Source organism: Trachymyrmex cornetzi, unplaced genomic scaffold, assembly GCF_001594075.2.
Source record: "Trachymyrmex cornetzi isolate Tcor2-1 unplaced genomic scaffold, Tcor1.1 scaffold607, whole genome shotgun sequence".
NCBI classification, from domain to species: domain Eukaryota; kingdom Metazoa; phylum Arthropoda; class Insecta; order Hymenoptera; family Formicidae; genus Trachymyrmex; species Trachymyrmex cornetzi.
In genome coordinates this window covers 580,629-606,646 of record NW_017299923.1, presented here as the reverse complement: position 1 = coordinate 606,646, position 26,018 = coordinate 580,629, and the positions used below count along the sequence as shown (strand labels likewise).

The 26,018-nt window shown below is 36.2% G+C and overlaps 6 protein-coding genes across 13 annotated transcripts in view; all 6 read right to left on the bottom strand.

Moving 5' to 3' along the window:
* Nucleotides 1-4,074, bottom strand: part of LOC108766572 (uncharacterized) — a 21,315-nt gene extending 17,241 nt beyond the window's left edge. For 2 of the 4 annotated variants that reach the window (XM_018515942.1, XM_018515947.1), the window contains exon 1: nt 3,810-4,074. The gene's annotated coding sequence lies outside the window, so the exon portion shown is untranslated. Of the gene's footprint in view, nt 1-3,283; nt 3,461-3,809 lie in introns of those variants that run through there. The other 2 variants (XM_018515946.1, XM_018515943.1) reach the window with 2 other exon arrangements.
* Nucleotides 4,075-4,721: 647 nt separating this feature from the next.
* On the bottom strand, nt 4,722-8,465 carry LOC108766538 (diphthine methyltransferase). Its single transcript, XM_018515880.1, has 4 exons — nt 8,387-8,465; nt 6,090-6,716; nt 5,556-5,682; nt 4,722-5,285 (listed from the first exon to the last, which is right to left on the bottom strand). Exons 2-4 carry the CDS (start codon nt 6,697-6,699, stop codon nt 4,913-4,915), a joined length of 1,110 nt encoding a protein of 369 aa, XP_018371382.1. The 5' UTR covers nt 6,700-6,716; nt 8,387-8,465; the 3' UTR covers nt 4,722-4,912.
* On the bottom strand, nt 8,147-8,896 carry LOC108766539 (uncharacterized). Its single transcript, XM_018515882.1, has 2 exons — nt 8,797-8,896; nt 8,147-8,596 (listed from the first exon to the last, which is right to left on the bottom strand). Exon 2 carries the CDS (start codon nt 8,541-8,543, stop codon nt 8,244-8,246), a length of 300 nt encoding a protein of 99 aa, XP_018371384.1. The 5' UTR covers nt 8,544-8,596; nt 8,797-8,896; the 3' UTR covers nt 8,147-8,243.
* Nucleotides 8,897-10,404: 1,508 nt separating this feature from the next.
* Nucleotides 10,405-14,325, bottom strand: LOC108766596 (CDK2-associated protein 1). 3 transcript variants are annotated; one of them, XM_018515988.1, is made up of 2 exons: nt 13,617-14,325; nt 10,405-12,527 (listed from the first exon to the last, which is right to left on the bottom strand). In XM_018515988.1, the coding sequence occupies exon 2, from the start codon at nt 12,250-12,252 to the stop codon at nt 11,041-11,043; it is 1,212 nt and encodes a 403-aa protein (XP_018371490.1). In that variant the 5' UTR covers nt 12,253-12,527; nt 13,617-14,325; the 3' UTR covers nt 10,405-11,040. The 3 variants fall into 3 exon arrangements, with proteins under 3 accessions (XP_018371490.1, XP_018371491.1, XP_018371492.1); XM_018515989.1 differs by lacking the exon at nt 13,617-14,325 and adding an exon at nt 13,193-13,407; XM_018515990.1 differs by lacking the exon at nt 13,617-14,325 and adding an exon at nt 12,963-13,107.
* On the bottom strand, nt 13,498-25,549 carry IFT46 (intraflagellar transport 46). The gene is made up of 4 exons (XM_018515991.1): nt 25,139-25,549; nt 24,543-24,734; nt 22,700-23,328; nt 13,498-13,509 (listed from the first exon to the last, which is right to left on the bottom strand). Exons 1-3 carry the CDS (start codon nt 25,360-25,362, stop codon nt 22,746-22,748), a joined length of 999 nt encoding a protein of 332 aa, XP_018371493.1. The 5' UTR covers nt 25,363-25,549; the 3' UTR covers nt 13,498-13,509; nt 22,700-22,745.
* On the bottom strand, nt 15,462-21,109 carry ClC-b (chloride channel protein 7). 3 transcript variants are annotated; one of them, XM_018515985.1, is made up of 12 exons: nt 20,346-21,109; nt 19,794-19,946; nt 19,441-19,639; nt 19,101-19,354; nt 18,862-19,039; nt 17,446-17,970; nt 17,211-17,380; nt 16,949-17,128; nt 16,627-16,836; nt 16,312-16,557; nt 16,158-16,238; nt 15,462-16,073 (listed from the first exon to the last, which is right to left on the bottom strand). In XM_018515985.1, exons 1-12 carry the CDS (start codon nt 20,496-20,498, stop codon nt 15,972-15,974), a joined length of 2,451 nt encoding a protein of 816 aa, XP_018371487.1. In that variant the 5' UTR covers nt 20,499-21,109; the 3' UTR covers nt 15,462-15,971. The 3 variants fall into 3 exon arrangements, with proteins under 3 accessions (XP_018371487.1, XP_018371488.1, XP_018371489.1); XM_018515986.1 differs by having other exon boundaries at nt 19,794-19,913; XM_018515987.1 differs by having other exon boundaries at nt 19,794-20,195; nt 20,346-20,416.
* Nucleotides 25,550-26,018: the final 469 nt, after the last annotated feature.

Below are 26,018 nucleotides of genomic sequence, written 5' to 3'. Positions count from 1 at the left end.
CTTTGCGTGGAAAGTCGCGCGCCCTTTGGCAAGGGAAGAGGTAGGGTAAAACTCGCTTCGCACGGAAAGTCGTGTGATCCTTGGCAGAAATACATATTTTCGGCTATAAAAACACACATTTTTTTATAATTTTTATATTTAGAGTAGAGAATTTGTTTTTAAAGCAGAAAATTTGTGTTTTAAAGGAGAGAATTTGTTTTTGAAGTATTTGTGTAATTGAAGCAGAAAATCTTATTCCAGCCTCACTTACAATCTCATGTTCCTCTATACCACCGATGTGTTTAAAAATTACGTACTATTCATAAAAATTGTTTCGTTCATAACTTTTTAATGAATAACAAGTGACGGAAAAGGTCAGTGACCTTAATCTCCTTGAGGGTCAAGGTCACTTGGAAGTCATTCGGGGCTGGGCTGTGTGTAAAAGGAAAGTTTTACCGATTTTAATTTAACCCTCAACTACATGTCTCTTTAGAATCTTAACTTACACGTCAAAAAAAGATACAGATAAAAATAAGTAGTGTTTTGAAAAGAGGAGAACGTGAAGTTTAAGAAAAAAAAAACGTTATATCGATTCATTCCAAAAAGTACAATTATTTGCGCGACTGAAGCGAGGGCATTTTTATACATTCTCAGAAAAATGATATCGGAAGTATGTCAGGTATTTTCTTCAAATTTCTCAAAATTGTAACGTGATGGAGCAAACATTGGAAACTGTGATTCTTATTCAGCATCGGACAAATTAAACTATAAGAAATAACTAGTCTCGTTCTGGTGGTTTTTTATATCGCACAATACCGAGAAAAGAATATTCGGGTACTCTTTCACGCGTGTACAGTGGTGAACTTGTGTTTTTTCTAATGAAAAATTCTCATTGGTTTCTTTTTGCACATTCATTACCACGCGACATGCATATCATGTGATGCTCCGATTCTCGTGACAGACAGACCGATATCACGTATGCGTGACGGCGAAAATTATCTGAAATTAATTTTCGTACACGCACGCATGCACACAGTTCGAAACTGAGCGCCACCAGTGCTAACGGCACGATGAAGTCTCAGACAAATCCGTCTGAGATTTTAGGAAGGAGCATAGAGTCTTGCATGACGCATAACGTACAGTGCATAAGAAAATGAACCAATTGAAGTCCTTTATTCCCTTCCTTTCCATAAAATAAAAAAAATATATCTGATTCAGGGCCGACATTATTTTAATCACCCCCAAAAAAGCTGGAGGGTTTTTTGAGTTTCATCAAAAAATCAAATAAGAAACAAAAAGACAAGATGTAAAAAATAGCAAAAAAAACAAGAAACAAAAAACTCATTATAAAATAGACTTTAAGGCTTAAGGCTCACAATTCTATTGTGTTTGCGGGGTTATGCGTTATGCAAAGGTCTATGCTTCGGCCTTTAACGTTAGACGCGGCGATGGCTATCCTTCCATAACTCTGCATCGCTATGATGAACTACTGGTGATTTCCGAGATGTAAAATGTAAATAATGGTGACTCTCAAAACTCCGACTGAGCACGCGAATTCATCCATTTTTTTCTCACACGCTAAGAATCCTACGTCGCGTGGCACGCATCGCCGTTGTTTTCATGCGTGGATGACAAAAAGAGAGGAAGAAGGATCGATCACGCACACGTTTGCATCCCCGAGTTCAATTTTGTTTCTTCTCTCTTCCCCTTTTGAGGACGGACGAGGTGAAGGACGTGCAATCGGGATATGACGAGAGAGAGAGAGAGAGGGGGGGGGGGGTCGCCCCTGAATCCTCTCTATCGACGATCGACGGGGAGGCTGATTCGCGCGCTGATATTCACGTCTCGCCACCGCGCCGAGGACAGCGCTGTAATGAGATAATCGAGAATAAGTTTTGCAATCGTTCTACCAGGCGGAAATCAATTCTGAAGCATCCTGAGACCCCAGGCGAATCACGTACATAGCCGCACATACGCGGTTTAATAAATTAAATTACATATTAAATTATATAAATTGCATAATTTACAAATGAAATAGGTTCTCCAGATATCGCTAGAGATGGAAGAAAATATTGCTTGCTCCGATTTTTTCAACAAGAAAACGAAAATGTGTGAAAATATCTACTATATATCTACACGTTTAAATAAAATACGTACATGAAATGTCATACTAATTGGTTTGTATAATATATTTGTTTTTAACAAAATTGGTACCCAAGTGCCATAGAACTAATGTATTAATCACTAAAGCTTGAAAATTGCACAATAGTATGACACTTCGTACATTACCCTTTATATATTCAGGGTAGGGCGTTTCAAATACTATTGTAAGATTGACAACCAATCTTATTATTTAAATTACGAAATACAAAGGAACTTTTAATCTTTCAATTTTAAATACAAAATACGTAATCACTTTCATGTGATTACGTATTTTGTATTTACTGAAATAAAAAACTGTTTTATAAATAAAAGTAGTTTAAATACATGTCCAGATCTGTATGTATTTTACAGATGGAATTTCGGAGGTTCTCCGGACGTTGCTAAATGAAAAAAAAACACCTGCTTGGACTTGCTTTTCCGAGTCTACATTCGGAAATACCTGCACCCGAATGGCCTCTGTATAATTTTATCCTTGTTTAACATACAGTGAACAAGGATGAGCCATACGGCCACTCGGTGTTTCCGAACGCAGCTCAACGGGTATAAAAATGTACATTGAGAAAAATTTCTGGTTGAAAATGGACGAACCAGATAATTCTAATTACGTTAATCAAAATTCTGGTTATCTGGGTCTCAACTAGAATTATAATAAAATTATAATAAATTCAACTATATAAAATTCTGATTCTTCCATTTTCAACCAGAATTCTAATTAGTGTAATCATCACTCTTTTTCCAGTGTAATTTAGCGGCGAAAGGTACGAGGCCCGTGAAAGATTCCGCTCGGAGTCCTTCGAGATTACGAGCGCTGCGTTAGAAATTCCGCGAGCGGCGCGAATCCGCGTTAATTATTAAGACTACGTCCCCACGCCTCGAGAGAGAACGCGGTAAGGCGCATACGCGCGTATCCTGAAGCCTCTCACCCTACGCATTGCAAAATTGAGGATTGCGAATTTAGAGATTAGAATTCGATCAGTCGGATAATTTTAATTTTAATCCATTTCGTTTTAATCAGCTGAATTCTAATATTTAATTCGCAATCCTCGATGCATAGTGTAATTTAAAGGGCAGCCTAAGCACCTGTTTTCTCCTAGTTTTATTGTCCGCCCTTATAAAAACGGACATATAGTAAAGGAAGTACCGGGCGGAAGAGCAGGGAATTTGCAGTGCTGGTCATTGCAAATAACGTCACATGCGGTAAAATCCAGGATCCTTTGGCCGTAATATCCGTTGACGTTCGTTGTCACGAGAGAAGGGCAAAATACGCGGATCCTGTACAAGGTGTGCTACTTCCGCGATCCGCGAGCAATTTTGTTCCTTGGAGATCGTGCGATTTGTTACAATCGTCGGCGCACCGCCCCAAATCAAGGGGCATCTCTCGGGTCGAGAGGGAGGGAGATGACGCGACGCGACGCGAAATGCGAATAAGCGTCAGCCGCAGCTTATGGGCTTAACCGACTCGTTCGACCGGTCGGAACTGGCTCTTCCGGATCTCGCGGTAGGTGAATTAAACTCGAGGACACGCGCCGAATCGCTTCTAGGTCGCTTAGTCGCTACTCCATGGCGCGACAGAAGAACCAGCTGATCCCGCGCGCTTTTTGCGGGAGGGAGACTTCTGGGGAGAAGCCGCTTTGAGGATGCTCGAGGAGGCTTCGGCTGCTACTCACCGTCTCACTCCGGATTCCGAGGATCGTGATCGCGGATACGAACCGCGACTGCGACACGCAGTGTTTTCGAAGCCGTTGTCCGCGATACAACTGCTTGTTGTCGAGAGCAAAAAGAGAAACGCACGGCCACGGAACGGTCTCCCGATCGAACGAAGCTGAATGAGGCCAGATGAAACTAACAAGCTCTACCGAGTAATCGAGCGACGGTGGGCTGCAACGCCGAACGATATCGTAATTGCCAAACGACACCGACCAACGCCGACCGACGCCGATCGACGACTGATTTTTATCGAACCGTCTCAACCGTCCGCGGTCAGCGGTGAAATGCGACTCGCGCCGCGCTCGACCCGCCATCTCGCGATGCGATACCAGAGATAGATGGACGATTAAGATCGATCCTTTTGATCTCGATTTCCGATTTTTTGGATCGATTATCATGCCTCTCGGTTAAATTCGCAGATCGATTCTTTCACGGAAAAATCGAATCGAAAACTTCGACTTCGATAGCGAGCGACGCGAGGGTGCTACCACCGACGAGATACTATTAGGGGGACTCGGGGCCACTTTCACAAAGCTCAGTTAATTTAACCAGCCTAGCAAGTCTTAAAAATTTATTGTAGATCCGGGGTAAAGAAACTTAGATAAATCTAAGATTAGATATTATATATGTTTAAAGAGAACAAGACTTTCTGCATATTTATATATTCATAATTTTTACCTTATATTTTAGACGTGAAAGCTTATTGGACAAAGGTCTCCTTATAAATTTAGAGATTTATGATCTGTATTCAGAACACGCTTTTATCTTTAAAATTCTATAGTATGCGTAACGCAAATTATAGCACGTTAGCGCGCTAACATCGTTGTAAGCGCGTTCTGAACTCTATATCATAAAATTTAATAAACATCGAATTATTGATCTTTATTAGAAAAATCTATAAAGTCTTCGAATCATTTTTTTTCCATTTGTCATTCTATAATTAATAAATACTGAATCGCTGGTTTCTATATAAATAAGCATATATAAATTATGGAACATATCTATTTCATGTTTCTAAAATTGCTGTAATGTTTATTCAGAAATATCCTTTATTTTATCCATGTTAGTAATCTTTTTCCTCAATACGTTTATCCGGCCAAAAATCAATTACAGATACTTTAAGGAGACAATCTTCATAGGAACAAGTGCTCATCAAAGTGTCTCCATTAGATATGTTTAAATTCGAAATATCCGACTGTTTTAAGAATGACCAGTCGCAGCCATACGATAAACCTTTGTGCTCTTTATAATTGACAACGACAGATGATAATATATCGTGATTAATGATCTTAAAACCATTGTGCATACAGGCGGCGAGCAGGTATTGATGAGTAAACGGATCCCATTTTAAACGCCAGACTCCACCATCGAGACAAATCGTCGATATTGGTCGAGCGAAATTTCTCTTATCCCACAGTCTTACATTCTGATCGTAACTGAAATATTTAAGCGCATATTGATTGTTTAAAGGAAAGTTTATCAAATAAATTATCCAAAATAAATTTTTGCAATCATAGAAGATAAAATATGTAGATTGAATTTCTTTAATTTTAGTAATGTAAATAAAGAAAAAAAAAAGAAATTTATTATTGTATAAAATTCATAAGATTTCACGCGCGTACGAAAAATTGAATGTGAAGATCTTTGAGTTTTTAAACTTTTATTTTCTTAAAAGAATGCAAAGTGATTACCGAAAATTTTTTTACCTTCCGGTTGCGAGTAAGAATTTTTTACTATGGATGCTAGTAACACCGGCAGTATACTTCTTATTTTCAACTACAGGGTGAGATCCAGTTCTGCTATCAAAACATAGAAATCTATTGTCATCGCCTCCTGAAATTTACCATAAATTAATTTATAAAAAACCCATTATTGAGTTTTCTTACTCAATTGGTTTATAATATTCTAAATAATAAATTTGACTAGATGCGCACTGGTAAAACTGTCATACACAAATTGACGTAAAGGTGTGTGTTTAATATAAATATAGAAATGTGTTGAGCTGCAAAATCGTCAGTACACTTTATTGTGCTGTTTAGATGAAATATGTATTTTATAATTTAAAATATTTGCATATCACTTTTACACTTAGATTAAATCAGTGTATATGTCTAACCGCTAAAATTGTTATTTATAAATTAAGCAAAATATATAATATAGATAGGCTACAGTCCAAAATAAATCGCCTGTGCTGAAAATCTATATAGATTCACTTTCATATACATCATATATTGTCGTACCAGAATAAAAAATTAATGGATTGCAATAATCAAAGGCGACAATCCACGCATGAAACTTGTGAGCGGGCCATGTAAAATCTTTCGTCAGATCACCCGCTTCACCCCACGTGAAACGAGAGATGTGTCCTGCACTGTCGCTCACAAGAATATTTGTATTAATGATAGGATCAGAGGCAGGGTTGTTTCTTCTGGACCAATCTAGAGATAACGCCATGACATTCTCCTCATTGACTTTTAATTTAGTGATAAATTCTATTCTTTTTCCATCGTTTTTCAGTTGATAAATTTGTAAGTATCCCATGGAATCGACAACTGCGAGTAATATTCGAGTTTCTACAATATCTGTGACATGTAACCATTTCATATCCAATATAGCTGAAGTGCATACTTGTTGCAGCAATTCTAACTCTCCACCATTTGTTATACGCAACAATAAGATTTGTCCCTGTCTGTATGTAGATTTTGTGTTAGGTTCATTTTTATTTAATTCGTATGTTCCACATGTTAATACATTTCGATACGGCTCTACAGGACACCACTCGACGGTGTCTGCTGGAAATTTTGTATCGAATGTAGCCAATGTACGTACATATATCTCGTCTTCTGCCATTTCTTTCTGTCAATTATCTGGAACAAAAGGAATTTCGACATAATTTAGAGTTATGCATCGTCAAATGATATTTAATAAAAACTTTATTTAAATTTGCAATTTTAGGATTATACATAATAAACTTACATATAATAAACTTAAACAAGATAGCGATTATGATTATTCTTAATTATAATCAATAAAGCTTGATCATAATCAATGTATGCATATAAAAGGTAGTATTGAAAGCAGCACATTAATTGTGAAATAAATATATAGCGAAAAGATGTAAAAAAGAAAGAAACGAGAATATATCCAATATATATGTGAAACAAACTGAAAGAGAAATATGAATTGCAATGGACACAGCTCTTTTCTTTTTCAATAAAAAAATGTTTATTTCGTTATAGATATTACACAAAATTTAAATATAGGAACACATTTGTACCATTTTTTTACATGGTATTTTTCTTATATTTATCTTAGGACCTTATACGCATCTTGTGTCTATATTTGTACTATTTGTATAATTTGTACTATAATTGTGGATTATATACACATGTTAAGGCTTTAAATATATCACTATTTCCACAAATTGTATTATTTTAAATTAATAAATATACATATTATTAAGAAAAGAAAAATATAAATTCTTTATACAAATTACCTATATAAAGTCTATTACAAACCAAGAGCTTAAAATAAATAATAAAAAATATCATTATTATAGGACTACTTTTTTTGGTAGGATTTAATTCTTTCGATATTATTATTTATTTGTTAAAAAAAGAAAGTTGTTTAGTAGCTAATTAGCTATTTAATTAAATTTTGCCAAATTGGGATATTCGATAGAAATATTCTTCCATTAGTTTTCAATAGAATCTGTTGCCATTATTATAATTATCATTTCAGCTTATTCTTTACCTAACACATTACAAAATCATTATGAATTTGTTTCTATCACAATGGAATAATACTTTCCACTCAAAATTTCTCATAATATACAAGAGGTAGCAGAACAATCATTCATTTGAGTACAGATTGCTTTACATTGAGCTATGTAATGGCTCTTTAGACTTGTGTGGAAAATGCATGGAATATTTGCTTAAGTATACAGACACAGTTACTCAGATTTCATAAATTCTTGATATTCAAGAAGGATATTGGCTCAGCTGATAGAGATCCTATACGATTTTGTGTAACAATAGTTAATTATCCGCTTTGCAAGTTATGGATTCAATATTGATTTTCTTTCTCATATAAATATCATTAAAGTTTTTTCCACAAAGAATAAAAGATTTAAAGATATTTAAAGCTAAATAGCTTAGAAAAGCACATTAAAGTTATAACCTTTGTACTTTGGTTTTAGCAGTATATGTTAGAATTTTACACAAAAATTTTGAATGGATCTAAAATATGGATCAATTTTCAAAACAGAACGAATACTGTTGATGATACAAGCTTCCGCATAATGCAATAAGTACTATTTTAAAAATATATGTTTGCATCATAATATGAGTTCTCTATGTAAACGATGTCGTGTAATTCATCATGAAAGCACAGTGTTATTGGCACGCTTTCTTGGCACTTTTCACAGCCTCGGCACGGCATTGTTGGACTAGACAGCATGCCTTCGCGATGTCGCGTTCAACCTTAGATAACGTTTTGTTAATGTTATCGCCGGTGTAACAAAGTTTAAGATCGCGACCTAGCTGCTCTATAACTCGCAGCAACTTGATGTATTTTGATTGAGCAGGCACGGAAGATATTGGTGCGATGCGTTGAGAAACTCTCGGCTCCGGCACCGTCAGCAACGGTTCCATAATTTTCGCTGTCACTCCCACGTTTTTGCGTTGCTTTGTCATCTCTGAGAGGGAGGAAAGAGGCTGCGCGTTTTCCGTTTATCTTTTACAACAACCTTGAGAAACAATCGACAATCTATCAGGCCTATGAAACGTCAGCGAGCGAAGCAAAAAGATCGATCGCAGTAATCTTTAAAGTTTAATTTAATGCGAGTAAGTCCATTGAATTCATTTGTGTCATGACACAAATATATATCGCTCTACCGAAACACAAGCCAAGTGAATGTAAATATTATAATATGTGTACTATACATACCTAGTCAATCTCCCTTCGTCTCTTCTGGTCTGGACCGTTTCTACCAATTTCGGTTTTAACCGCAGTTTAGTGAAACTTTGGTTAAGATTAACTCTCAGCACGCGCGCGCGGAATAACTCCTGGTTTCCATGCACGCGTTTCTATGCGTTATAGCGCGCGACTTCACGCGTTTCACCAATCAAATGCGTGCTTTTCTTTGACGCGCGTTGACATAAAATTTTTCTAATCTTCTTGACGCGCATTACGATAAACGCGTCGTGCTATGTTGTATTCAGCCAATTTCAGCCGAATTTCGGTACGTTAATGATATAAACCAATAAGTTATAAGATGTCATTAAATAATGGTAGTAAAAATTTTTCCGAAAATGACAAATCAATAAATGAATTAATTATAAACTCAGTTCATCTTCGCAATTCTTTGTGGGATTTAAACAATAAATTTTATAAGGATAATGTTTACAAGAAGAAATTATGGGCCGAAAATTATGGGTCTACGAATTAAATGTAACAGTAAGGTAAGGAAAAAAAATATATGTACATATATGTATATAATAAAATAAATAATATCAACTTTTTAATATAAGCACATTATGTATTCAAGATTATTTATGTAAAGTTATATTGTGATGCATTAACTAGTTGTCCAATAAATAAACAAAGTATTTATTTAATTGTTCTATATCTTTGTAACCATCAGTGAATCGCAACGAAACTTTGCATAAATTATTTTGCATATTTTAAGTACTTATAAAAAAATTTAGATTTATATTATCGTTTTAAAAATTTTAGTTTAACAATAAAAATAACAAATAAAATTATAAAAATGTGTTATTCAATAAAAACAGAATGGCTGCGTTCAGCAGCAAAATTTTCTTCGTGCTGATTGGGTTATGCTTTTAGATCAAGAGGAATGATCCTATCTCAGCGGACAATCATAAAACGGTTGCGAAACTGTTGTGTTTTGCTGAACGCAGCCAATGTTTTGAACACAACTTTTATGGGCCTTCTACAATAAGCCGCAAGTCGGAACGTCAGAAGTACTTAAGGTTGTCTTAACCAAGTTGTTCAAGTTGGCTATTGGCCAACTTCACCGATTATGACTCAAGATCGCTTAGAACTTCTGACTTGCGGTTTATTGTAGAAGGCCCATTATATATACAGAATGTCCCGAAATTTTTTGCCATATATATTTTTGAATCATTTCCATCCACTAGAACGTTGGTCTGTTAGTGCATTTTCTAAGCGACTTTTTAAGGATAAATTACTTAATAAGAATTTGTTTTATTGACATCGATCAAGTTCGGCTGCCGCTGTAGCATAGAAATGAACGATATGCTAAAAATTGTTAGGAAATTGTCTTTTAGATAAGAAAGAAACGACTTTTTAAGATCGATTTGAAATAGCCTTAGACTTGGAAAAAAAATTATTTTTTTTTTACCTAAAGACCAATTTCCAAATTGATTTTTAGCCTATCGCTCATTCCTATTCCAGCATTCCCTTCAATGTCTTAAGATATGTCTCTTATGTTTCAATTTACTGACCTTTTTTCATTTTTCGACTCGTACCATAGAAGCGCCAAATCGGGGAAAGAAAAGCGAGATGTCCGTGTTGTATACAAAATTTTTATTTATTTAACGATATATTATGGGAAATATTTACGGGATTATACTTTCCATTAGGTACATATTTGAAAAGCTTTTACTTTGCATTCTTTTCTTTTTCTCACTCGAAACGTATACTAAAAATTTGCAGCATATGCGAGTTTTAACAAAAATCATGATATAACCGTTTTTTTGCGTTTTCTTTTTTATAAAATATAAACTAAGACTCTAATATTCTCTAAGTAGTACAGTGTGTGTATACAAATTGGTACCATCCCTCCCATTTCTATGTACTAAATTGTAACTTAAAAATAGGAAACTGTCAGCCATTGTTCGAATGACGTACGTGCAGGAACCGAGCTGAGAAATCGAGATCGAATCGCTGCGCTTGCTTAGTGCCGAGACACTATCACGTTTTCTGAAAAAGAGACCATACATATCGCGTATGTAATGAAAGGATAGCAGTCTAGGTTTGTTTTCTCTAGAAACAAAATGCTCGATCTATGCATGTACGTCCGCTACTGTATATATCACGTCGTGTTAATACCGCAGTTCGAATTTAAGCAATTCGTACAAAGCAACGTCTCATGAAATGATAAAAAGCTACAAGTAATCTAATCGCTATCTAACTCATGTCGGCAGATCATTGTTGCGCATTGTGCTGCGTCTCGTGCAAGCAATCCCGTACGGCGATCCTAGCCTGCTGAATGCCATTCTTCAGCCTCTCGGCGGCACTGCGGCTGCCCGCGTACGACAGACGGATGTCTCTGCCGAGCTCCTCAATGATATTCAATAACTTGCCATAATTGTTCTGGCCGGGCACGGTCTGGTAGTTGATCATGCTGGACGGGCTGGCCTGTGCCACTTGTACGGTCTGCACATTTTGCAAATTCCTCGGGTTTGGCACGGTGATCACAGGTTCGGGGATACGCGGTGGCGGTGGTAGTGACGAAATCTCCGGTACCTTTGGCGGATCGTTCAGCTTCGTAATCGTTATCTCGTTCATTTTGGCCAGCTCGTTCAGTTTCACCATCTCATTTGTCATTTTGACATTCTGGTATTCCGGTCTTTCCATCTTGACGATATCGTTTTGTATATTTGCCATCTTCATCATCTCATTCATCTTCGTCTTCTCGTTCATCTTCGCGATCTCTTTCGCCATCTCATTAATCTGCGCGAATTCCGTCAGTTTTGTGATATCGTTATTGTACTTTGCTATCTCTGTCATTTTCACCATCTCGTTCAGCTTCGCTATCTCGTTCATCCTTTGCACCTCGTTGATCTTGGCCATCTGAGATATCTTCATCATCTCGTTCATCTTTGCCATTTCATTGATCTTGGTGATGTCGTTATACTTGGCCATCTCGGAAAGTTTCACCATCTCGTTCATCTTGGCGATCTCCTGCATCTTCATGTATTCCGTAGTCTTGGCATATTCTGCCATCTTCTCCATTTCATATCTCTTCGCCATGTCCTGAGACATCTTGTTCAATTCAGAATTCATTTTATTAAACTCCGCGATTTGAGCCATTTGAACTATATGCTCAGGTACTTTTCCCCTCTCCATCATTTGCTTCAATTCCGCGGATATTTTATTCATATTCATCTCAGACATCTGGGCTATTGTAGTGGAATCAGGAACGGGCATCTTGGATAACTCGGCGATCTTGGAAATCTCCCTCGCGAGATTCTCGTCCAGGCAACGCTTTTTCTTGGCACGATGCCTGGCCATTCGTTGAGCCTCCTGCATTCTCCTTAATGCCGCCTGTTCCTCAGTTTCCTTGGCTCTGGCGTTTTTCATTATCTCCGCAGCCGTATATAGTCTAACAGCACGTTCCTCCCCTGTCTCTGACATCTATAATTTCGCATTTCCTTTACTGTCTCGGGGCAAGATTCTTTTCCAGCCTCAAAGCTTAATACATGACACAAATAACATTGATTCTGTCCCTCGAGTGCTTTGTCATTTTCAGAGTAAAATTATAATATTTAAAATGGTCTAAAATTAATAAAATAGAATAAATATTCCAATCATGAATATAGCTTATTTCTCCAATTTCCTCGCCACTTTAACAGTACTCTTTCTTTAATTCATGTGTGCTACAATTCGAGAAACTCGAGTCTATCAGGCATCTGAAACAGATTGCAATCATGTTACAAGGATAGTAACGAGTGAGAGGAGGGGATGATAAAATGATTATCCCAATATTCACAGAGATTAAAGCCTAAGACAAAATTGAAAAGTACAAGCAAAATGGAAACAATATATTTCAATCTAATCAGAAACCATGTATACCAGGATACACCATTTCAAAATAGGTTAAAATCTGTTAGTTTTTATTCCTATTGCCTGTGCCTTTCAGTATTTTGTGTCTCAGGCTAAATTCCACATTGTCACATTAAGCATTGAGAATTGCAGATTACAAATTGAAGATTAGAATTCAGCCAATCAGAACAAAATGGATTAAAATTAAAATTATTGAATTAGTCGAATTCGACTTGGTAATTTTCAATCTTTAACGTGTAATGTGACGTATGACACGGGTTTTTAATCGTGCGAGACCTAACCTCCTAACGAAAGATACGTCGAACACGAATGGGATCACGAATGACTAAATCGACACAGCTTATAAGATGTCATCGCGTCGTTATCGAAAACTGTTAACATCCAATATCCGATGAATCGTATATGGATAACCGAGATCCGGAATCTGCGATCTCGTTTAAGAAAAGTGCAAAGGATATCGGACGGCGAGTTTTTCTGAACTAATGAAAAATTATGTTCGCGAAATTATTACGTGCACATCCCGGGAATCTTCGTCGTTGTCTCGGTCTACTGCGTCTCCTCGTCGTATCCGCGAGCTGCATCGCCCGGTGTGTGTGCTAGTAAGTGCGTACGCGCGCGACGCGGCCAGGCCAGGATGGGAAAAGTTTGAAAAGAAATGAGCGTCCGTTTCTCGCGTCTGAGCACATCGGAGTCATTGGATGCGCATGCGCGTTCCGAGCTAAGAACGTCGTCTTCTCGCGTGGACTGCGGAGTGCGGAGTAGGTATGTATGCATGTATCGGCACGTATATAGTATATAGTATATACCGCGTCCTCACTCTCTCTCTCTCTCGGCTCTCGCTGTCTGACTACTCTGACTCGACTGGACGGCGCGGCTGATCGACAACAATGGCGGACGCGTTTCGGCCGATTCGCTGAAACGCGCTGTCCACTCACCTTGGCGAGAGATCGGCCGGCCACGGGTCTGCGACACCCATCCGCGGATTCCTCGACGAGTGCCGCGTTCGCCGGTTCGCGTCCCACGTCGATCCGCGCGGCTCTTACCCAGTTTATTCCGCGAAACAGACGCACAAAGGCGGGTATCGCCATACGACACGTAAGATTTTCGAGACGGAGGAGCCACTTTAAGGGGCTAAGCGGGGTCGTCGTCGCTGCCGCCGCCGCCGCCGACGCCGATAGGCTGCGTGTGACGTGGTTGCGTTTATTGACCATAACCCCTTCCTACTGTCGTCCGCAACCTCGCGACAGACAGGTGTATGTACGACCTGCGGAACTATTGACCGCGTCTCTATTGCTCGCATTTCGCCTTCTTGTTCTTACTTGCTTCTTAGTCGCGTGCAGTCGCGTCTTAAAGGCCATACTCGCCACATCGTGCGTTACGTATCTCGCGTCAAGACATCGACAGTGGCCGGATGAAGGGAAATCGAGAGGTAGAGCGAGACACTCTCGGCTCGAATTGAGACGGTTTGCTATTTTGCGTTGGAAAACGAGCGGTTGACACGTATTTTTCTCGACGTTCTCACAACGTCGAGATTAGGTAGTCTAGGAAGCGGAGGATTCACATTTTTAAGACAAAGATACGACGGCACATCGCGCAATATGATGTCTTATGCAACTTGTGTAACCGATGTCAAATAAAATATACATATCTGCCTTTAGAAAATGTAAAGAAATGTAAGCGTTTCAGATTATGTTTAAATCATACAGTTAACGCCAAGAATTTAAGGATTCTGTAGAGTGATTCATAAGTGTCGATATTCAAAGAATAAAAGACAAGGACAACTTTCACTTTTTCGCGATCGTTTTATTTCTACATTTTCTTATATATTTTTCTTAAGGTTGGATAAGTTAACTTTTTTTTTAAACCAAATTAAGTTAAAGTTAACACAGCCCTGAAAATTTAACTTGGTTAAAATAAAAGTTAATCCATAAAATAAAATTACAAGTTAATAAAAAAAGTAATTGAAAAGTTAAAAAGTTAAATTTGGTTACCCTTTTATATAATTTTTCATATTTTTCCTTACAATATATTAATTAAAGAATCACTAGTTATTTTTGTTCACAACTAATGATTTTTAACTTAACTTTTAAGTCTTTACCTTAGCACTATCCAATCTTGATTTTTCTTCATAGAAACCAAAAATTATGATAATGATGCTGCACTCTCAAGGAAAAATTTATACATTAAAATAAAGAATCATTATTCACATAAACACACGCACACACACACACACACATCATTACGAAAACATTGTCAGTTGTGTTTCAAGCATTTAAAAATTAATTCAGAATTGTTGATCCAACTGAAGGAAGACTTAAGAAAATGTAGAAATAGAACAATCTCTGAATGGTCGCAAAAAATTGCACTCTCCTTTGTTTTTTCCAAAAATTTATACAAATGTAACTTTTGAATTGTTGAAGGTAAAAAAATTCAAGAATTCGAGTCGCAACGCAGTAATAATTACTATATAATTATTATCAATATAAAATCGAATTAAAACCATATCAGCTCACATCGAAACAAGAAACATTTTTAATCTTCTAACAATCTAGAAAAATTATAGTGTATATGGATAATTCAAATCTCTTTTTACTTAAGTATTTGATATAAATTTACTTCTTGAAGTAATAATACGTGATTTTCAATCATTCTGTGTAGTTTTTAAAAAGTAAACATTTGTAATTGGCGTAGTCAAGGTTCAATAGAAAGTAGATAAAATCGTAAAAATAAATGTATTTTTCATTGTACAACAAAATACTTAATTTTTGTTTCAGGTTCCGCGTATATAAATTTATAGTATATTAAATAAATAATAGAATCTCTTAGAAAATTGAACGACAGGATAAAATATCAGCTAAATACCACCTTTCGACATGTACATATCATCCTATGAATACTATTTTCTGTTACTGTTAGTCATTCTACCTGTATATCTCTTCTTTAAACTTTGGTCATGGCTTGGATGGGAATTATTTGTGAATAATTAAAATTTGATATTACCAAAATATAAGCTAAATGTGATGTCACCAAGTTGCGTATGCACAAATATACGCACGCACGCACGCACACACACATACAAATTGTATAAAAAAATCTTGACACATTTTCTTTAATGCAATTATGCATTATTTCTACATATAATCTGTTAAATTATTTTCGAGTTTCGTTAACAATATATGTACATATATAAACTTGAAATTTGTACCTGATAAAATACACGAAATGTAACGAACACTACCAAATCCTAATGTGATAAAATTTGAGAAAAATTCTGAAGAGTTCTGAAAAAATTAAATTTTGTTAGTGATTAAAAGTTCATCTAATCCCATTTTCCCACGATGTCTCCATATCCTGAATCTGGCAACATCTTTTCGAGTGATAATACCAATTACCTAGATGAAACATAAATATAATTAGCAGAAATTAAGTGCAGTTCCCATAATAGATTGCAAAATGTATATTAATTAGTCTCTTACCTCGTTGATATCATTTACTACCGGTACATGACGTAATCCTAACGCTCTAAAGAGTCTGAATGTTCTTGGCAGTGTGGCAGACTAAAGAAACAATTATATGAGCCTAAAATGCACTTTGATATATCAAAAAGATCTTAATGTAAAAACTACTAACGTGTTGTACTGTATAAGGGGAAGGATTCATGAAGTGTCTCAAATCAATTGTGTAAGTTTTTTCTTCATCAGTGATGGCGACTTGCTCGATGGTTGGATACCTAGGATACTCATTTCTGAACATATTTATACTTAAAGGTTTCTCCCAAAATTCTTCGTACTCGTTAAATACCTTATTTTTTAAAAGTACTATTAATTGAGAACGCAGTATTAGACCTCGGAGTCGACCGTACGAATTTATCTCGGCCTATCAAAGGACGATACAGTTAAAATAAATGTATAAAATTATTTGAAACAATTAATATTTGCTTACTACCTGATCGCTACTTGGTGGGTCAACTACCGGAAATCCATTGAATGTAACGCATTTCAAAAGTTCGACAATATGTCCGACATTTTCAACAGTTTTCAAAGTCACGACAGGATGACTCATTATCTCAGTTGCATAAATATTATTCGAGAGCGGAGGCGGCTCCCATGGAAGCAATGGAATTCCTGCCATTTGTATATGAATATCATAAATTCCCTAAGAGGTACATATTTTATTATTAAAAAACACATGATATATTTACAAGTGCAGCATACATCAAGAGACAGTAGTATCTTGGATGTCGAGTCAATCAATAATTAATACTTACCTCATTAAAGAAATCGCCAATCCACTTTGCCATTATAAGGACTATTATAACAGGCAAACCAAAATATATTCCCTGAGTTGCTTCTATTAAGATTGCGGTTAAACTTATAGTCATTCTAACTACTCCTCCTAATTGCGCAGCAGCACCTAGTAAAGCATACTTGCCAGGATCTAATACTTCCTGCAATACAATTATATAATGTAACACAGCAATAATTTTATTTTGTACGCTATATCAGCTATTCTCTTTTCACGATTCTTACACAATGTGGACACAGCTTCGCGAGAGCCGATCCAATTAATCTACCCCAAGCAGATCCAATCAATAGAGAGGGAATGAAGAGGCCACTTGACATCGATAAGCCGAAAGTCGTGGCAGCGAGAAAAAAATACAATACGACAAAGATAGCTAGCGTCAGATCATCGTGAGCTCCTACAAATACGCAATTTATATTGCGTTTGTCTTTTGATTTTCATTGCTTATTGCATGTTGTATACCTTTAGGATCGTGAAATAAGGATCGTACACTGCTTTCTGGAGTTTGAAACCATAAAGAGGCGACTGCATTGTATTGCCCCTCTGCGCAATACATTTGAACTGGATACTTGGTGGGGTCATTACCCAATGGTTTACAGTCATTGACAAAGTATATCATTAGAGATCCCATCGTTGCGCTTAATATCGCCACCAGAATAGCCTCAATGACTTTTTGCCACTTTTGTGTCACAAATCGCAAACGAAAGCAAGTAATCTTATAATTCACGTGATTCCAAAAAGCACCGAGTAGTCCGCCAAACGTGCCCATTAGCATGAACAGAGGTATCTCGTAGATTTCATATGGGATTGAGTTGAATTTTCCTAGATTCAACAAGCCCGGATACGAAAGATCTCCAGGATGTCCGTGGTAAGCGCTCAAGATCACGTTTAAAGTGAACGTAGTGATCACGCTGGCGAAGAAAGTTCTCCATGTGAGGCTTTGATTGAAAAAACTAGTACCCTCTTCTATACTGAACAAGACTCCACCTAAAGAGTACAAAAAACAAAAAATACAAATTACAAAATATATTTCTTGTAGTATAAGTGTATTAATTTTTTCATAGTGTTAATATTTTTATATGCGGCAATCTCTAAAGTTTTCACTCGCTTTAAAAACAAATTATCGGACGTGAACAACACATCAATTCTAGCTGACATCTGGCCTGGAAGGATTTGAAGGATGATTTTTCAAGTATCACACCATCAAATGGATTGTGACACCATCTTTTAAAGATTTATCTTATCAAACCACTCATGTCTATATACGAAATTTAAATCAACTAAAAGAAATGCCTCAAGTTATAATAGATGTCAAGGAATAATATATCTGTATGTATTTTAAATAAATTTATTTCAGACATATGACTGCGCTGATTACTTTCTAGAAATTTAAATATTTTTTTTGCAATGTATGAATAAATAAATGTGATGGTAAGAAGTCTTTTTTATTATTTATGTACTTTTATGTAATTTTAAGTAATATAAGTAAAATTTATTGATAATTCGATGTAAAAAAATTCTTATTTATATGGTTTCTGTTTCTTAACATCTGAATGATGATTCTTATGTATTTTACTCCATAAAGTAAAAGAACAAAATTGCAAATTGTTTAAATTTGTGGAGTTTTATTAAAGTTCTTGATTTCTCAAAAAAAAAAAAAAAAAAAAAAATGTGAAACTTTTTAAATTTTATATTCTTGTTCGGCAATTGAGAATATATGAGTCATTCAGGTGTTGAGGAACAGAAACCTTGTAAATCAGTATAATTTATAGTAAAGAGATAAATCAATTCTAAATTGACAAAAATTAGTTTCCCACTAAAAATAATGTGCAAGAAATAGAACACTACACGTATCCATTAATATTTAATAGGACTTACCGATGGGTGCTCCGAAAGCCGCCGATACTCCAGACGCAGCGCCTCCGGACACAAACTCTCGTTTCTCATGATCCTCTCTAAAGTATTCAAATATTTTCAAGTCTTTCTTAAAAGTAGTACTTTTACCCTGAGAAATCCCTGCGGCTACGACGGCACCAGAATGGATCATAGGACCTTCCTGAAGTACACGAGATGTGAACGATGCTGACAAATAGAAAGAACGATGATGAACCACTTACCTTGCCTCCTGCTAAGCCTCCGACTACAGTGCATATAACACCAATAGTTTTCACAGCCAGAGTTTTAATACGCACAACTCGTGGTATTTTGATTCCATTTAAATAACATTTCACTTGTGGAATACCACTCCCTGCAGCAACAGGTTCAATATAGGATACTAAGACAGCACCTATGAAAACTGGTACTACATTTAGCACTAACCACATCATGTATGGTAACCAAAGGCAACCTTGCATCACACAATGGTCCACATCTATCGACACGAAGTTCGCATATTATTCTATATATCATAGAACATGTTTATATTGATTAAACCACTCTAAATGTTAGAAAACATACATTTCTTAAGCCAACCATATTTTAGGCTGGATAATTCTTCTATCAGTATGTCTACAAAGCACGCTATGAGAGCAGTACAAATTCCGATTAAGAGAAAGATAAACCACCTGGCAAAGTTCTTTCTAACGATAAATTTGTATCCTTTCTTCCTCTCCTCATCTTGTAGAAGATAATTTTCACAAGGGTCATAATCCAGACTCTGAAAAAAAGATGCTATTAATTCATCTTACCAAGCAAAGACAATATATATAAATGAAATATAGTAAAACATAAATACATGTGTTTAAACAGGATCAGAAAAAAAAGATGGTTGTAATTAATTCATAATTAAAAATTCATCATGAAGCAATTACCTCATAATTAGTTGACAAGAAATTAGTTGCTCCTGGGGTTATATCTCTGATATATAGTCTTTTGGATTGACCTGAGATAGCGTCTATATCACTGCATGTTATGTTCATGTTAGCGATGCTCTGTGTTGACACAATAAAGAAAAAAATTCTAGGCTATATTTAGAAATTTCATTCACTCAGGTATACTCATGTATCATTTTATGTTTAACATTTTGTGAACAACAAGGTTAAAATGATACATAAAATCGTGGTGGAAGAATAAAAGCCATATGACTTTCTTCTATTATGCATGGAGCCACTTAGGTGGTGTTTCCAAATGTAATCCTAGAAGCAATGCTCCATACTTCTATATAGATATATATTTTTTAATACTTCTAATGCCTGTTCTTTTTAATTGAACGTCTTGCAACATGAAAAAAAAGAGGAAAGATGAACTGTTGGAAGACACTCGCTAGAATAATTTTAAAATTCATCTAAAAATTCAAGAAATATGGGGGGGGGGGGAAGAGAAAGAGATGCATGAGAGCATGATAACCAGAAAATTCGATATACCCGGAATCGCACGTCGATATCCTCGTTCGAATACGATGCAAAATTATTCCTCGGCTTAATCAGCCTTTCTCTATCGTCCTCATCATAAACATCAATTCTGTCATTATCTCCTCCATCATTTTCGCCACTGCTTTGCATTGACGAATTCATCATTTCTGAGCGACAGGATTTAATGATCGGCTCTTAGTCACATCTCTCTCAGAGTCCTTGGAGACAAAACGACAAACTACGAGTTCATATCATGTAGTAATGTTGACGTAGGCTTAGACAAGTAGCATGTGTATAACAACTATGGCAGTATATAGCATACATGCACGAAGAAATTATATACCATCTTCCTCTTTGAATTGTCCCGCAACTGATAGATAAATCGGCTGAGACTAGCCCACTGATGTTCAAATGTCGAAAAATAGAACTTATAATAAATAAACGCGATTCACCGATCACTACAAACTGGAAAAAATCCTTAAATGGACGATGCAATAGTTAGATTAGAAAGAAACACGTCCGCCTCGTTTGGTTTGGACTCGTTGAGTGACTTGTCGAGTGTCGAGACTTATAAAATCATACGGTAAAAAGATGGTTAAGGCTGCATTCGGGAAGACGTTATTAGCACTATTTGCATCATTCAATCTTCATTGTCCATTAGGCATGAGACAAGGATAGTATTGCACAAATGCGCGCTCTTTGAATGCATCCTTGTATGTAGTATACGTATATACAATCGAATCATTAAAAACAGAGAGAACGCGATTGTGACTTGTGACTAGTGTTGACTAGTGTGGTGATTCATCGCTATGTCATTTGACTGACGTAATTGCGGAAGCTAGAGATCCTGGCTGCGTTTGGGGAGCGCGCTATCAATGCTATTTGAGTATTTGGGTTTGTTCGCGTCGCATGCTCCAATATGTTCCAATATGCTCTTAAGCCTTGTGTCCACGATGCTAGAAATCAGTCCGAGACCTCGGATGAAGAAAGAATTGACCAATCGCAATGGTCATGTGATCAAATTGTTCAAATGTGATTTGTTAATTTTTTCTCTGTCCGAGATTTTGGACCGATTTCTAGCATCGTGGATACAAGGCTTTACCATAGCTCCTACTCACTCCAACGCGCTTGATAGAGTGAGTAGGAGCTATGGTAGGAGTATGTTGGAACATGTTGGAGCATGCGACGCGAACAAACCTTTTGTCATACTAGGCTGCGTTCGAATTCCCACTCGGGTGTCATGTCATCCTTGTTTAACGTTCGATAAACAACAAAGATGATATGACATCCGGGGAGCACCTGGGTGGGAATCCGAACGCAGCCCTAGAGGTCTGTTTTCTGTGGCTGAATCAGTGTACACTTTTGGAACTTAAAGTGAAATAGGTTTGCAGAGCGTCGTACGACGCACATCGGATGCAGAAAAAATTAAAAAAAATTAATTTTTTTGTAATAATTTTAAATGTAATTTTCTAATTAAATCACGAAAATTTTTTGACGGACGGCCGTCTTTAATAGAATTTCGTCGGTGTTATTTAATTGTAAATAATTTTTTCGTTTCTCCAGGCAATTTAATTTTTTGAATTTGTATTTAACTTTAACAAGGATGCAGTATAATATAAATATCAGGATGGATATTTGAAATATCAAGATATAATTGCAACTGTTTACAGACATACCTTACGTTTACTAAAAGTGCGTTCCATTTCACTTATGATGCGTGTGATATATCATTTCATTCCTCTTAATACTCGATGAATAACAAGGATAAAATGTGCATCATGCGTGAAACGGAATGCACTACAAGTTTGTATGTGGAATTCATATTGAGTTACAAATATAACGAATCCTAGGCCGGTATTTATAGTCCGTTTTTATTTCAAGACCGTCTTAAGTAATGTGTTTTAAAATACTATAATACAGCTCTCCGATTGGTTTGTGACATGTTTAGACTTTACTTAAGATGGTTTTGAATATATCCCAGTAATGAAGAATAAAAAATTAAAATGGATTGCAATGTTCATGGGGGTATTTTAGTCTATTGAATCCAATCGAATAAAAAATGTTTGTTATTCAGTTGAATTTAATTAAATTAAACTGGATTCAATTGGATTAAAAAACTGTATTTTCTATTAAAAATTTTGAATTGAGCAGTATTCATTATATGCACTGAAAAGCTGATACTATTTTTAGATTGAAAGACATAGAAATGTGATATAATTCCTGTAAATGAATAAAAATAAATTCGAATTTATTTTAGAAAGACTTATTTTAACGTTCACCACCCACGAATGCGTATTTCTGAAAATCTGAATCCATTTCAATCCATTTCTTTACTCGGATAAAAATCGACTGCGAATATCGACTACAATCAACTCTTACAGTTTAAATATAGACTAATTTAATTGTTTAATGCTAACTGAAGTTCCGGTTCTCAACATTTCTAATCTCCAGGTACAACGTAAATAGCGTATGAAGAGCCTCTAGTCGGGTGTTCTCTTGCGTGGGAATGTCCAAAAGGTTGCAGACCACATCGACCAATTGCGGCAGATCACAGTCGAGCTCTGATAGATCCAGCTGCAGTTCATTCAGTTTTTCTTCCACTTGCGGCGGCCACTGCTGCATCAATCCATCGATGTCCGGCATCGCATGGTTCAGTTGCACACCCGGCAGATGTTTACTCCTGTGTAACTGATTCATATCGTCAATCCATTTATCAATTGACTTGCTGTTTCTCTCAGCATCCTCTATCCTTTTGACGACCGCCTGTCTCGTAGCAGCGCCGGCGCTCCTAGAATGATTGCGTAATTGCAAATGCAGCACCGCTGGATCCGACTGATTGGTACAGGGCTCGTCTAATACAGTTAGGCCAATTTTATCTTCGACTCCGTCGGGCCTCGGTATCTTTATGAAGGCATCTATATCGCCGACTGCCGGTATGTAGTCAGGAATGAATGGTATCAACTTGTAGTTAAGCTCGATTTTCTGTGGCGTGTACCTGGATAAATTGACGAGATTAAAATCCATCGTTTGATTGTATGTAAATTTACAAGAAATTTTAATTAAGCACTAAAAAGAAATGATTTAAGCACTAAGATCCACTTCGACCGAATGTATATGGTTCTTCTTATTTAAAATTTGATTTATATATCTGGAGACACGATAGTGTCTCGGTGCTAAGACAAGCAAAGTGTCATGGCGCGAGATACTACTGTGCTCTTTTACGCGAGCCGGCAAAGTTGCGGCAGATCTGAAGACATGGTGCTCAATAATGTCTGAACTGATCAAGTTCTATATACACTCAATCGATAGCTACCGCTCAGATTGTATAATGAAAATGCTTTTATTACTTTTCTAAATGTCCTACGAGTGGATATTGCGACGCAAACCTCTGAATCTTTGAATTTTATCATCATTTTAAATGAGCCTTTTTGTTGTTTTAGCTTTGCGACAGGAATCGCTACTTTGACAATCCATGAATACTGAATATTAATGGATATATACAGCTATGTTTGGTGAATAGATATTATCAAAAAGATGAAATACTGAATATGCAAAAGTATTTCTTAATATGTTAAAGTATTTCTTTTATAAATAAACCTAATCAGAGTCAAGCTTTACTAACTTTCACGTCATTGTAAAATAGCATCGATTTGAAATAAATTTTCTCATATATAAACATGTATAAAAATGTCGTAGATAAGATTTGTTATAACTATATATATTTATGAAAACAATAAGAAATTTACATATATAGTTATATATATAAGAATTAGTATCATATAAAATTATGAAATTATGTTATACATAACATAATTATTTATATTTCTATGTATAATTTTATATGGTTATATATGACTAATACGATAAAATTTTCATCGGGACTAGATATAATAATTTATCGAATGTATATCCAGATTTACTCAGATATAATTAAAAATCATAAAGGAATCAATGTAATTTATTTTGGGCATTCGAATATAGATATGGTTATATGCAAACGTACATGACCAGATCTGAATATCAGATGATTTAATAGCAAACATAGGAAATCATATTTGAGCATATCTAACCAAATATATTTAATCTGGTCAGATCCAATAATTTTTTTCCTTAGGTAATTTTATTAATATTTTTCTTTATTTAATTATTGTTGTTCTGAATTAGCAAATAAATCCATAAATTTTAATAGAAAATACGCTAAATACTTGCCTCATTATATTTTGAAATAATTCCTTGACCTCCGTCGATGCTTCCAGATTCTCGAATTCCTTAGGATCATACAAATTGATCGGTTTTGCAATGCTGGTACCCTGTATGTCATCGTCGTCGCTCTCCTCACTGTCCGAAGGATCGCTGCCAATTTCCATCGATTTCTCAATGCCAACATCTTTGTTCGAGTATCTACCAGATTAAAACATATAAATACATGCATATATATACTGTGTTCATATTTTACATCTTTAAGTATTAACAGTCATGTAACAAAGAAATGTATAATGCTAATTCTACAATGGCTACGTTCAGCAGAATGTTTATTTTGCAACTGTTGGAAATTTTCTTCATGCTGATTGGATTATATTTTTAGATTTAGAAGAATCATGGTCTTACCACAGCAGACAATCATAAAACGGTTGCAAAACCGTTGTGTTCTGCTGAAGCTGAACGCAGCCAATGAGTCGGTACTTCGGACTATAGGCTCGTCGTAGAATCAGCATAACAGAAAAATTTTACGAAATTCTGATGTCATTAGATGCGCGTTATTGTAAATTAGCGGTAATAAGCCGGGATTTGCATGAGGCGATTACCTCTTGAATTCGTGCCTGCTATCACGTGGCGAGCTGGACGCTAACGGGTCCGTGCTGTCGCTCGTTATGCTTTTTCTGGTCCTCCTGGAACTCAAGAGTCCACGGTTTATCGGGCTCTTGATTTCCTCGGCATTACGCACCACGATCGCCTCGTCGAATTTACCAAACGCTGTAATGTCACGTGTTTTTTCATCCTCTTCGTCACTACTGTCCTTGATATCCATGGTCGGCGCCGAGGAGTGTCCATTGGCACGTCCTTCGACGATCGCTCTCAGGGTCTGTATGACGACGAATGTGAGTAGACCCGAGAGCGAATTATTCGACGGCTTTTATTATGATTTATCTAACGTAGATTTATGATTGATAAAAGTGACAGGAAGGAAAAGAATACTCTATTCGACTTGTTATATCGACGCTACTAGCTACCACCGGTGACCGGTTACCTTCACATTAGACGATGACAGTAGTTTGTTTTGTTAACGTTGCCATAGTTTTATCGATTGGAATTAGCTGCTGAAAACTGCTGAAAGAATATAAGCATACGCTGCGGGCTGCGTTCCATTTGACGCTCACAACTCTTGTGAGTATCATTTGTCCTTGTTTAACATTTGATAAATAACAAAGATAAAATGATTTCAAGAGCACTGTGAACAAAGAGCATGAACAGCGTAAACATCAAATGGAAATAATCTATATGCATTAGAAATGAAAGATTTTTTAATTGAAAATTAAAATTCAACACATATACGTACAATTAAAATAAAACAAAGTAAAATTAAAATTATGAGTAAATTAAAAATTGTTAATTAAAATTAAAATTTGAGTGCGTGCGCGCGCGTGTGTGTGTATGTGTGTAATCGCACGTACGCACACAAAGCGA

Bases quoted from the DNA above. Each gene is read 5' to 3' on its own strand.
- LOC108766596 (XM_018515988.1), bottom strand. From the start codon at position 12,252: ATGTCAGAGACAGGGGAGGAACGTGCTGTTAGACTATATACGGCTGCG.
- LOC108766539 (XM_018515882.1), bottom strand. From the start codon at position 8,543: ATGACAAAGCAACGCAAAAACGTGGGAGTGACAGCGAAAATTATGGAA.
- ClC-b (XM_018515985.1), bottom strand. From the start codon at position 20,498: ATGATGAATTCGTCAATGCAAAGCAGTGGCGAAAATGATGGAGGAGAT. The intron at 19,947-20,345 runs GTATATCGAATT...TTCTAAATATAG, and splicing joins ATATCGACGTGCGATTCCGG to CCTAGAATTTTTTTCTTTAT. The intron at 19,355-19,440 runs GTATGTTTTCTA...TCGTGTCGATAG, and splicing joins ATATGGTTGGCTTAAGAAAT to ATGTGGACCATTGTGTGATG.
- LOC108766538 (XM_018515880.1), bottom strand. From the start codon at position 6,699: ATGGCAGAAGACGAGATATATGTACGTACATTGGCTACATTCGATACA. The intron at 5,683-6,089 runs GTACGACAATAT...GGTAAATTTCAG, and splicing joins TCCATTAATTTTTTATTCTG to GAGGCGATGACAATAGATTT. The intron at 5,286-5,555 runs GTAAAAAAATTT...TAAATATTTCAG, and splicing joins TTCTTACTCGCAACCGGAAG to TTACGATCAGAATGTAAGAC.
- IFT46 (XM_018515991.1), bottom strand. From the start codon at position 25,362: ATGGATATCAAGGACAGTAGTGACGAAGAGGATGAAAAAACACGTGAC. The intron at 24,735-25,138 runs GTAATCGCCTCA...TTAATCTGGTAG, and splicing joins AGCAGGCACGAATTCAAGAG to ATACTCGAACAAAGATGTTG. The intron at 23,329-24,542 runs GCAAGTATTTAG...CAATTTATCCAG, and splicing joins TTATTTCAAAATATAATGAG to GTACACGCCACAGAAAATCG.